This window comes from Alnus glutinosa, chromosome 12 (genome assembly GCF_958979055.1).
Source record: "Alnus glutinosa chromosome 12, dhAlnGlut1.1, whole genome shotgun sequence".
NCBI classification, from domain to species: Eukaryota; Viridiplantae; Streptophyta; class Magnoliopsida; order Fagales; family Betulaceae; genus Alnus; species Alnus glutinosa.
In genome coordinates this window covers 18,302,801-18,316,609 of record NC_084897.1, presented here as the reverse complement: position 1 = coordinate 18,316,609, position 13,809 = coordinate 18,302,801, and the positions used below count along the sequence as shown (strand labels likewise).

The 13,809-nt window shown below is 34.2% G+C and overlaps 1 protein-coding gene across 1 annotated transcript; it reads right to left on the bottom strand.

Moving 5' to 3' along the window:
* Positions 1-639: 639 nt before the first annotated feature.
* LOC133852020 (putative calcium-transporting ATPase 13, plasma membrane-type) lies at positions 640-4,639 on the bottom strand. The gene is made up of 2 exons (XM_062288682.1): positions 3,645-4,639; positions 640-2,814 (listed from the first exon to the last, which is right to left on the bottom strand). Exons 1-2 carry the CDS (start codon positions 4,491-4,493, stop codon positions 640-642), a joined length of 3,024 nt encoding a protein of 1,007 aa, XP_062144666.1. The 5' UTR covers positions 4,494-4,639.
* Positions 4,640-13,809: the final 9,170 nt, after the last annotated feature.

The window sequence follows — 13,809 nt, the reverse complement described above, 5'->3', positions numbered from 1 at the left end:
GAGATTTATTGTTTTTAGTGGCGGGCCAGATATGGGTTAGTTATGGCCGTGGCTCCCCATGGCCTTGAAAGTCAACTTTATCTAGCATCCCCACCTTTTCTTGAGCATCACTTTATCTGATCTCCTTTTCTCTAGGCTTGGAACCTTAGATTTCAACTTTTCAAATGATGTTCTCTGTGTGTGTGTGTGTGTAAAGGCAAAAAGAGTACTACCTTGCAACCTTGGTAATGGACATTTTTTTTGTAAAGGCAAAAAGACTAATTTTATCTTGAAACTTTGGTAGTGGACTTTTTTCTATCCTTTTCTAAAAGATAGTTGTTGATGGTTGTATCTTAAAGCCATTACTTTATCTCAAGTTGAGAGTATTATGAATGCAAAAATGAAAATAACTTCAAAATACCATAAGTATGTTTAACTTGTATATATATATTTGAATCTTCTACTCAAGGAAAATACCAGTCATTACATGAAGAGCTGATAGCTAGTAATTGTATTCAATATTTACTTAAATTTGAAATAAGAAACTCTTTCTTGTGATGAAAGCTGGATAACAAGGAACCTAAAACTTTCCTGTAACTTCTACAAAAGTAAAGAAAATTCGAAGTTTTTCAATGGTGAGAGCTGATCTTTGCTAGTCTTTCAGGATGCAGAAGCTCTTTGGTTTGCCAACAGCTTGGGTGAAACTGGAATGCACTTGACGAGCCAACCAATTGGCCATGACAAAGCTGCAAGTCCAATGCAAGCACCCCATTGCCCCCAGTCCAGCCTCTCAGTATTGGCAAACCTCTTCAGAATCTCCACCATTACCGATTGAAGAACTATGGTAATTCCAATGATTGCTAAAAACAACTTGTTCTCAAGTAACCCCGTAAATATATTCTTCCTCTCCAGCTTCCTGGCATTAAATTCGTTGAAAACTTGGCAGAAGACAAAAGTATTAAAAATCAGGGTGCTGTTAACCTTCTCGTCTACACCAAAGATGGACCTTCCTTTGAACTGTAAAACCAGTAAGATGGTTATCTGGTACAAAGCCTGAGCAGTGAGATTCCTCCACATGATTCTGGTTATAAGTGGCTCTGATCGGCCAACAGGCGGCTTTGCCATGAGATCATTACTGGGTTTCTCTGTTGCCAAGGCTAAAGCTCCCAAGGTGTCCATTATTAAGTTTACCCATAATAGCTGGACTGCAGTCAATGGAATCTTACCAGAGGAAACAGCTGCAACAAAGTTGATGACAAGGGCGGCGACATTCACTGTGAGTTGAAATTGAAGGAACTTTTGAATGTTGTTGTACACACACCTCCCCCACCTCAACACTGTCACCACAGATTCAAAATTATCGTCCAAGATTACTATATCTGAGCTCTCTTTTGCAACTTCGGTTCCTTGAATCCCCATGGAAAGCCCAATGTCTGCTTCCTTTAGAGCAGGTGCATCGTTGGTTCCATCACCTGTGACTGCGACCACATGGCCTTTCTGCTTCAAGCACTGCACCATCAGAAGCTTGTCAAAAGGGGATGACCTGGCCATTACACTGATTTTATTGATCTTTTCCATTCTCTCTTCCGGTGAGTAATTTCTAAATTGTACCCCTTCTAAAACAGCTTCATTACCCAAATCCCCATCAGGATTGAGAATCCCGCATTCAATAGCTATAGCTCTTGCAGTGTTCACATTGTCACCGGTGATCATTTTGATGTTCACGCCAGCAGCTCTGCAAGATTCTACAGCTGTTCTGACACCCTGTCGACACGGGTCCTTCATGCCAACTAATCCTAATAATATCAGTCCGTTTTCTTCAAGGTTCTCAAGAACCTGCCGGCTTTCTTCTCCCATTTCTTTGTATGCAAAGGCAATGCATCGGAGGCTTTTTGCTGCCATATTCTTAATAATACTCTCAAGCTGCAGTCTTTCTTCTGCGTCTATTGCTTTCAGCATCCCCGCTTTGTCATAATAAGATGAACAGGAGGTCAGTATCATCTCAGCAGCTCCCTTCCAGTGAGTACGAGTTGTATTCTCACTGTTGCTCTTCACCAAAACACCGCTTCTCTTTTTCACAGAGTTGAAAGCCTCTACATGGATGATCTCATGATTTTTCTGAACTTCCTCCATATTCATACCCAAATTAAAAAAAGCCCAAGAAAGTATTGCTTTCTCTGTTGGGCTACCAGAAATTTCAGGAACTGATGCAGAATTTGGTTTGTAAACTGTGCCTGTTGTGTTTAGACCAACGGCTTGCTGAAGTAGTTTGAGAACATTACCTTGCATATCCAAAGAAGATTCATCCTTCACTGCTTCCTTTCCAAGCCAAAACTCTGTTACTTTCATTTCGTTTAATGTAAGGGTTCCTGTTTTGTCTGTGCAGATTGTTGTAGCCGAGCCCATTGTCTCACAAGCAGATAGTTTTCTGACCATGGCATTATCAGCCATCATACGCTTCATAGAATAAGCCAGAGTTAGAGTCACAGCCAGAGGCAGGCCTTCCGGAATAGCCACCACTATGATAGTGACAGCAGCAGCAACAATGTTCACCACTGCATTCAGGACATCATCAAACTTTGTCTTGCTGCCATTAAACTCCCTGTTTCCCCTGTCATCTTGTGTGTTTCCTGTGAAGTACCGAATCAGCATAACAGCAAGAACGAGGGCAGCCACAGCCAGCCCAACCTTCCCAATATATGAAGCCAGCTTGTTCAGGCGTGCCTGCAGTGGCGTCTCCTCATCCAAGCCACCGTTTATTGAACCCATCATCTCGCCCCACACAGTGTTCATGCCCACAGAAGTCACAAGCATGAAACCACAGCCATCTGTTATCTGATAGAATATAAATTAAATGGTGAGATTCATCCTTTACTATTTTAGCTTAAAATTTTAGAATAAGTAGTAATTCTTTGGATGAAGATAATTAGTAGTAATTTAACATGGTATAAGAGCAAACACTCAGTTTGAACCTTAATTTTGTTCCTAAAATTATCACCTTATTGTCAATGTCACCCTAATTACTAATGGTGTCAACGTCTCTCTAAATTATTAAAAAATGTCAATGTTTCCCAAAAAAAATTAAAAAAAATTCCTAAAATTGTAACAAAAAACTGAAAAAAGAATTAAAAAAGAAAAAGAAAAGGAACAACAATTAAAAAAATAAATGAGTAAATGTGGTTTTTCAAATTTGTTTTTTTTTTCAGGTTTTTTCTTTTTGTTTTTTGTTTTTTTTTTTTCAAATTTATAAAGACATTTATATCTTATTAAGAAAATTTTGTAGTTTACTGGAGATATTGATACAATTGATAATTTGAAGAAAACATCGACAATGGGGAGCAATTTGAAGGGAGATACGTATATTTTATTCCTAAATATTATAGGGAAATGATAGCACAACTTGTGCACTACCCCAATGCGCATTGGGGTGACATTGGGTCCCACCCCAAAGCAATGTGCTTTGGGGTAGTGCACAAGTTATGCACTAATAGTGCACCAATTATCACCTTTATTCTCAAGGGGTAGTTTAATCGGCTGTGGACTACGCCTTATAAAATGGAGGTTACTAATTCGAATCTCGAATCCCTTATCCCCCTCTTGTGTGGACATGTAAAAAAAAAAAAAAAAAAACTTAAATGATTAATAAGTGCGTTATTTGACATCACCTTTGTGCCGGAGAGCAAAAAGGGATTTCTTGTTTCATGGATCTCAACGTGGTCGCTTTCACCAGTCATGCTAGACTCATCCACCTTCAAGGAATGCCCTTCCAAGAACAACCCATCTGCCGGAATCTGATCGCCAATCTTCAAGCAGACAATGTCGCCGACAACAACTTCAAAGATCGATATAGGCCAGCGCCTCCCACCTCTCACAACTTCTACTCTTATATCACTTCTCTTCGTTGAAAGCTTGTCAAATTGCCTCGATTGCTTAAAGTTGCTCACGGCAGACACCGCGACAACCAAAACGACAGCAACAATGATACTCCCACCGTCGTACCACCCATCTCTCCACCCATCTTGTTTGATACCAAAGGCTAGAGAGAGTACAGCACATGCCAAAAGAATGATTATTGTTGTATCTTTTAGTGCTTCAATGACGAAGCTAAGAAAGCTTTTTGCTGGTGGCTTTTGGTATTTATTGGCACCAAAAGCATTCTTCCTACGTATAACATCAGCCTGGCTACCATTAATGCCATCTTTTACAGCCGTTTCAAGAACTGAAACGAGTTCTTTAACCCCTCCAAAGTGAGTCAAAGAGTCGAAGTCTTTCTCCCTTACCATGTCACTTAATATTTTGGGATCAACGTTGAGAAACAAGGAGGAATATTGCTCGTGATCGGGTGGCTGCATATCAATGGCAACGAAAGAGAGGGTGCGCAAGAGAGGGCCATTCTTGTCAATTACTTTCTTGGACAAAGAGAGAAGAACCCTAGTGAAGTATATGGCTGTGAAAGCCGACCGACACCTCCGCTTGTGGGTCTTGGAGACTGAGCACTGTTCTTGACTGCACATGGCTAGATCGCTGGGCTTTCGACACCTCGGAGCAGCCACGACTATGTACGTTGCCCAATAATTAAGCAAAGAGATCGACTGAGAGAGAGAGAGAGAGAGAGAGAGAGAGAGAGAGAGTTTATAAAAGTGACGCTAGAGAATTTGGAATACTTGCGCAACAATTTGGTTGGTTCTTATAAGAATTATCAATTATATAAGGATTAGAAAGCGCGTTCAGAAATTTCAGCGTAATTTCTCAAAAGTTATTCATCCAAAAATATATATATATATATATATATATATATATATATATATATATTCTCAAAAGTTCGTAAGAAAATCTACTGTTATTTTTAATAAAAGAAAAAAAAAAAAATCTTCCTTAATAATCTTCCATCACTTTTACAAATAAGTATTCAAATTTTAAAAAGTGTTAATTTAAGATATTCATCATTCAATTTTTTTTTATTTTTTTTTTAATTTCAACCATCTGTTAGAATTTTTTGTTCAAATTCTCAAAATTCCCTTTATTTTTTTTAGGAAAAAAAAAATTGTAAGGATTTAGGTGTTGATAAGAATTTAATAGAATTTACAAAAATACCAATGCTTGAAAAAGTATATGGTAAAAGTATATGAATAGTAAAAGGATTTAGGGGGGAGGGGGTCGGTTAAAGGTTTCTCCTCTATCATTTCTCGAGAAAAAGTATATGAATAGTAAAAAAAATACTATTTTGGCATGACAAGCGACTTGCTAAACACGGCCTTTATTTTTTTATACATTTGAGATTGCGTGCAGCAAGTGCATATATGGTTCTTTGATTTGTTCTCTACTTCGAATTTTGATTTTGTCATTCATCTCTCATTTAAATTAAAGAATATACAATATTTTATGAAAATATGATTTTTTTTCATTCTCTTTTAATTTGAGAATTGGAAGTATTTTTTATTGGGTTAGTTCAAACTAAAGAAAAGGTTTTTATTTTTATTTTTTATTTTTTTATCTACCTTATTTTTATTTCGTGTTAGTGATTAATCACTCTTTAGGGTAAGCCACAAAAAATAAAAATAAAAATAAATAAATAAATAAATTGTCTCTACCATAAAAAAAAAAAATATCGAACACTAGTTATAAAACGACACATGTTCGGTTTGCTTAATTACTACCAAAAATGTACGTTAGACTTAATTGACAAGTTATCAATATTAAGTCACATATACTCGAGAAATAAATTTCAAACATGCATATGCCTCTTTCACACTTAATCTGGCGTACTTTTTTTCTTTTCTTTTTTTATCCACCAACTTCTAGTAACATGAGAAATGATATTTGTATATCTCTTTAATTATACAATTAGTTATATGGAGATGTACAAGAGATATACATAAAAGATGTAGAAAAATCATTTCTATGTATACTCACTCTTGACAAAAAGAAGAAGAAGAAGAAGAAGAAGAATAAAGTTAAGGGTACGTTAAATACATTTTAGCCTTCCAAACTATCACCATTTCTTTGGATGGTCCCCCAAACTACTAATGCTTAGATTCTGGTTCCCCAAACTACCACTTTCTGATTTGTTGGTCCCATCCGTCTATTTATGCCGTCAATTCTAACAGAAATTGGCAAAAAACTCGAAAATACCACTCCCTTAACCGTAGAAATTTCAAAGTGTAGGAGAAGTATTTTCGGATTTCTGTTTAGAATTGACGGCATAAATGGACGGATGTGGCCAAAAAATCAGAAAGTGGTAGTTTAGAGGGCTAGAATCTAAGCATTGGTAGTTTGAGGGGCCATTCAGAAAAAAGGGTAATAGTTTGAGAGGCTAAAATGTATTTAACCCTAAAGCTAAATAGTCCCATCGTTCATGGTCAATTAATTTCATTAGATGGAAGCTGAGTAATGCTATACACAATTACACATCAGTACCCCATTATTATATCTCTCTCTATTCTCTAAAGTCTATCTAAATGGTCATCACAATTTTACTTTTAACTTGATGAAGTCGATCCATCGTGTTTTTTTCTGTCGCTTTTGGGTTTGGAGACTTTTAACCCCTAGATGGAAGACTTTACAGCACTTAATTAACTACGCCTTTATAAAAGAGTCTTTGTTTTGTCGAAGCAGCCACATGCACGAGACAGCAAACTGGGAAAAAGACTCCAGTTAACCATAAAGTTCTTAGTACTACCAATGTTACCGATCCTTGAATTGAGAGATATATATTGCTATTTGTAATATATATATACATACATGACCAAACTTATATGTACGTAGTTAATAATCACTGATATTTATAAGTAGAATTAATCCCCAATTCAAATTGAGATGTATAATGATATAGTACATATCCCAGCATTCCTCAAAAATATTAAGATTAAACTTTATTTTGGTCTTTGAGTTTTGACAACTTTATTTTTTAGTTTTTGAATTTTAATTCGCATCACAGATGGTACCTCAATTTTGAAAAAAGACCAAATTAATACTTCAGTTAAGTTTTTCGTTCAAAAACTAACGGTCCACCACGTGTCAACATCTTAGGTTGACACGTAGCACTATATAAAAAAATTAAAAATTAAAAATCTTGAAAAATTAATTAAAAAAAAAGGGGGTGGCTGAGCCACCAACCACCCCATTGTTTTTTTATTTTTTCAATTTTTTTTAAATTTTTTTTTTAATTAATTTTTAAAGGTTTTTAATTTTTAATTTTTTATATAGTGTAACGTGTCAACCTCAGGCGAGCTGTTAGTTTTTAAACGAAAAACTTAACTGAGGTACTGATTCGGTCATTTCCCAAAACTGAAGTATTATCTGTGATGCGAATTGAAACTCAGAAACTAAAAAATAAAGTTTTCAAAACTCAAAGACCATAGGTTTATTTAACTCAAAATATTATATATAGTTAGGGAAAAATACATTTAACTCTCCTAAAATTATTCCTTTTTTTTTTTTTTTGTTTTTGTTTTTACAATGTTTAAAAATTGGCAATGTACTCCACTCCCTCCCCTATGAAATTTTTGAGATTGTCAATATTACCCATTCATTAATCATTTCTGTCCTCTATGACAGAAAATGACCCACGTGTGAGTCTGTGACATGCCATGGTTGGGGTGGTTTCGGCCACCTTCATTTGGCCAAAGAGGTGGCCAAACCACTCCTATTCGGCTGGCCTAAGTCCTTGGCCAAATAGAGGTAACCGAATCACCCCCAAATCGTTTAGCCAACCCCAACTCTTTTTCTTTAGGGGCATTTTTTAAAACAATTTCTCTTAAAAACTCACATGCATTTTTTGTTTGAAATTAAATGACTAACAGATGGGTAATATTGACAATCTTATAAACTTTGAGTGGGTACATTGTCAATTTTAAAAAGTGGAGGCAAGATCTAAATAAAATAAAAAGGAAAAAGACTAGAAATGACAATATAATAATCTTCCTTATGAATCGCGAAATAAAGACGTGGAAAACAATACAGGTGGGTCAAACGTTGTCAGCTTGCAGCTTCCATGACTGTACTTCATACGTTAAGGGAAAAGAAAGAATAAATTCGATTGCATTAATTGAAAAGCATTAAAAGTAAGACTAATGATCGATCGAGTTCTCAAATTTAATGAGCTCAGATTTTGAAATCAATTAAACTATTGTTTGTGATTTTAGACTTAAAATAAATTTTGTTCCTTTTCCCTTTCAATTTACAACGAAAGGAATAAAGTTTCAAGCATCTGCTTTATTTTAAAGCTACATATATAACGCAAGGAAAAAGAAAGATTCATCGATTAGAATCGAATGAAAACATGGAAATATTGATCAAACAGAAACTACGCAGGCAGTTTCCTTGAAAGCAACAAATTAATAGATTTTGTTAGAATATATTATATAGGAGATTCTATTACAATACATATGAGTTATATTTTTCAGGTTAATAATCACTGATTTATCCTCGTTTGGTAAGAGGAAGAATAATCAATGTATATATTAAAAAAATATATATTTTTCACATACAATATTAAGAAAATTTTGTGTTTCTAGGATATAGTAAGAGACACGTAACAAATTTATAAATTGAATTAAAAAAAATTCATCCAACCATTTTGGAGAAAATTTGTGAGTACGTACATGAATGTACGTCATGCATTCTTGGATCGGAGTGGAAGTACGAGTCTTCGTCTTCGTCTTCGTCTTCGATCCTTCCTCCTTTTCCCACTGGGTACGTGGAAATTGCACGAATAGTACTGCCAAAGAGGACGAAAAAGCAGGAAGCCAGGAACCAAATATAAATTAATTAGAGAAGATTAGCTTGAATATATCCTGAATTTGTTTATCTTAATCTTCACAAAAGCTCACAGTAATCTTGTCTTTAATTAATTAATCCCTTAGTAATTAGTTCCTTTATGCATGCGACGACTTCCTAGTACGCTCCTGCATGCAGCTTTATTCTGATCACCTTTAATTGGAGAGTCTTTTTTGATAAGATCGAATTATTTACCTCTGTTTTCACATTGAAATTAAAAAAAAAAAAAAAAAAAAAAAAAAAAAAAAAGCACAAATAAGTTCCTTCCTTTTATATTTTGTACGTACATTCAAAAGGAAATTAATTTGCTACAATATTATAGATTTTTTTTTTTTTGTAATTTTAATAATTAAGAGAATGAAATCCTACTCATTGATGCAGCTGTACGTGCTACGCGTTGCTTCAAGCTGGGACTAGTTAATTAATCGTCACATAATTTAACACCATTGAAATTGAAGCACCGACATCGATCGTGCCATATATGCATGATGGAACTTAATAATTATGATGTGTTTTTTTTTCCTAGCTAGTGGAGCTAATTATGATACGGTGCCGCTTAATTTGAATTGAAATGCATTAATGCCCCACATTATTGAAAACTTTGTGTTAAACATAAAATCACATGATCTACAATAAAAGATATCAAAACCGTTGGTATCACTTAGTATACGTTATGTCCGTTTAGATTACTATATGTGTTACATTTTTATGTATTAATTAGTAGCAATCAACTCAAAAGTCATTAAGTTTGTACATGAGACCCTTTCATGTAATCTACACTAATTTTTCCATTCAATGTAGAAAAGGGAATGGGAAAGGATCGAGAATGAATTTCCTTTGCTTGATCCCAAAGTAAGCTTTCCTTTTCCAAATTCAACTTTTTCCAAATTGAAAAGGGGGTGGACCTGGTGGGTCTACCTCCCCAATAATGAAACTTGTAGTGTAAGTGACTTGTATTTCACAAGCCTTACAGTGGGCTCCACTTGTTTTGACTTAATTTTGTCCACACACGTGGCCATGCATTGTGCAATGCTTCCTTTGGAAGCTAGAAGCTTGGTGTAGCTTCTTGTAAAAGCCTTGAAAAAGAGGAAAAAAAAAAAAAAAGAAAAAAAAAAGGGGGGTTTTTTGTTGGCTTGCTGCATCACTACAAAAAACACTGCAAATCGTCGCGTGTCTACAGTACCGGTTACTGTAGACACGCGGCCAGATGGCTGCGTGTTTTGCTGGCCACATGGCCATATGCGGCGTAGAAACAATTGGCCGCGTGTATTTATACACGTGGCCAACTGGTGTTTTTTGAAAAAATATTTTTGGAATTCTTTTTTTTTTTTAAAAAAAAAAAAAAACAAACAAATAGTATGTACATGATAATATTACTATGTACCCTATACCAAATTAGAGTTTATAAACTAATTAGTTTTGTACAGTACTTGTATTTAAATTTTTTTGAATTTATTTTTATAAAAAATTCTTATTATATACCCCAACAATAAATTTGTGCTATATTTAGTATGTATTATATATAGTATGTATTGTACTTATGGTTATGTTTTAGGGTTTACATGCAGGTTGAGTTTCTTGAATATGGTTTATGCGTTAGGACTTAATTTATTGTATGTGTAGTACATACTCTCAGGGTTAGGGTTCGTAGAACATCCATCTGAATGTGTTGGCCTTGTGGTCCCGATCATTATAGCATACCTTACACAAGTATAAAATTGCATGCCTCTATCATTTGATCCAGTTCAATGTTCAAAACTTGGTCGAACTATCATTTGATCCTAGAGTTAGGGTTTATAACTATATATATAATATATATATTTAGGGTTAGGGTTTATAGCTATATATAGTACATACACTTAAGATTAGGGTTAAGGTTAGGGTTTATGGCTTACATATAGTACATACACTTAAGATTAGGGTTAAGATTATGGGTTTTAGGGTTCAATTTTATGGTCAGGGTTTAGTATAGTATATATATATATATATATATATATATATATATATATATATATATATATATATATATATATATATATATATATATATATATAGTTAGGGTTAGGATTTAGTTTTAATTTATAGTTTACGGTTTAGTTTTATGGCTTAGGGTTTAGCAATTTGTACAGTACATACACTTAAGGTTGCATGTGTTTGTGTTTGTGTTTGTGTTTGTATTTGTATTTGTATTTCAAAACTATCTTGTCATATTTGTATATACATATATATAATATATGCATGCATGCATGCATGTAAACGGCGTGCCGAAACTATATACATTTATAGTTACTTGTATATACCCTAACATTGGGGTTTATGACTATATATATATATATATATATAGTATACTTATATAGCTATATACAATATAGCTATGTATAGTATATACACTTAGAGTTAGGGTTTATAGATATATATAATAGGTATATACACTTAGTGTTAAGGTTTATGTTTATATAGAGTACTAAATGCATAATTAAACCAAATTTGTGCTATATATATATATGCATAATTATACAGCGAGGAACAAAAAAAAAATATGCAACATAACAAAGTACATACACTTAGGGTTAGGGTTTATGGCTATATATAGTATATAGACATAGGGTTAGGGGTTATGGGCTATGTGCAATATGTTTATAGTATATTTACGTTTTACGTGTTGAGTACTTTACATATATATGGTATACTTATAAGTAAACCCTAACTCTAATTAGGATTTGCGTTAATAGAATACTAATCTAATAAAACCCTAACCCTATATATATATAGGACCTATATATATATATATATATATATATATATATATATATATATATATATATATATATGAACCTTAACACAGACTTAAGGTTTAAGAATTAGTTTTAGGGTTATCGTTTAGGGTTTAGTTTTATGGGTTAGAGTTTACGTAAACCTTAACACTATATATATTACATACACTTAGGGTCGGATTAGGGTTTGTGTTTGTGTTTGCGTTTACAAATACAAATATATATATATATATATATATATATATATAATTTTTCGTTTTTCAAAAAAAAAAAATTAAAATAACAGATAGATCGAGACGTGTATCAGTATACACGTCTCTAATTGGCCGCGTGGTATTACGCCACGCGGCCAATTTTTGGCCAGGTGACCTGCGTGGGACAATTCCCGCGCGCCACCTGGCCTATTTTTTAAATAAAAAAAATTTAATAATAAAAAAAAAAGGGTAGCTTCCTCTGGAAGCTACCCTTTTTTGATCAACTCTCTCACTCAGCTCACTCTCTCTCTCTCTCCCTCTCCGTCTCCGTCGATCACGCACGTCCGCACTGACCACCGCCCTCTGCTGTCTTCTCCGGCCAGCTCCCTCTCCGGCCGTCACTGCACCACGCGTGCACCAACCTATAGGTGCATGCTCTCTCTCTCTCTCTCTCTCTCTCTCTCTCTCTCTCTCTCTCTCTCTCTTTATCTCTCTGTCTCTCTCTCTAGCTCTCTCTCTCTCTCTCTAGCTCTCTCTCTCTCTCTCTCTCTCTATCTCTCTCTCTCTCTAACCGAACCACAGTAGGAACCCTAACCTTAGGTCCGGACCTCTCTCTCTCTACATTCGTCTCTCTGTCTCTATCTCTCTCTACATCTCTCTCTCTGAAACCTCTCCCGGTCTGTGTGTGTGTCTCTCTCTCTCTCTCTGCCTTGTACGTGATTGCTATTTTGGGACTTGTTTTGGGATATTGTTTTGGGACTAATATGTTTTAATGCAGGTACATTTTGGCTAAGGAGCATAAAATACACTCCAAAAAAATATTTGTGAGTAATTTTGGCATTAATTTTTTTTCTTTATTTTTGGCTATAATAAACTTGGTGCATTTAAATTAATTTGTTTAAAATCTGTTTCTAATTGTTTTAATAGTTTCATATAATAATTGTGGATTTAGCAATTAATAATGGTCCATGCAATGCTGTTAATTTTGTTGGGTTTGAATATCTATTGTTGTGTAATTTTATGTGTTTTGATGTGGTTGGTCGTTATGCATGGAAAATATTCGTACAGCTGTGTTATTTTTCTTTTTTGTAATATGTTTTACTGTACTACGAATTGGTGTGGGGATTATTATTTGTGGCAATTTATGCTAAAACATTTGAACAGATTAAACAATCTCGCCATTATTTTATTAACTTCATCATAAAATCAATGATGCAAACCAATAAAATATAAATAAGTATGCGGTACTATTTCAACAATTTTTGGGTTTTTTAAGAACAAAAAAAAAAAAAGTTTAATTGTTCATTTTCAGGTAATTTTTTTACAAACAAAAAAAAAACATTTCAAAGTAAACTCGCCATCATTTTATAATAAAATGATCGTATCCAACAATTATTGGATAGATACAGAAAATTAAATTTGGCCACCGTCTACCATTTATAATAATTTCTTTTATTATTCAATTTATAACAAAGGTCTAAATAATAAACCATATACCCTAAATCAAAACCAATACAAAAATCCCTATACTCTAATCTCAAAACCAAACCCCTAAACTTTATACTCTAAAAAACAAGCAAAAACCATAAACCCTAAACCCTAACCCTAAAACCGTACACCCTAAAAACCCTAAACCCTAGAAAAGAGTGAGATTTTTTTTTTTTTTTTTTTTTTTAAGTTAAACCCTAAACCCTAACCTTAAAACCCTAACCCTAAAAATTAAACCCTAAAAACCTAAACCCTAACCTTAACCCTAACCCTAAAAACTAAACTCTAACAACCGTAACCCTAACCTTAAAACCCTAACCCTAAAAACTAGAACCCTAAAAACCTAAACCCTAACCTGTTTAACCCTAACCCTAAAAACTAAACCCTAACAACCTGAACTCTAACCTTAAAACCCTAACCCTAACCCTAAAAACTAAACCCTAAAAACCTAAACCCTAACCTTAAAACCCTAACCCTAAAAACTAAACCCTAACAACCTAAACCCTAACCTTAAAACCCTAAACCCTAAACCCTAACCTTTAAACCCTAACCCTAAAAACTAAACCTTAAAAACCTAAACCCTAACCTTTTTAACC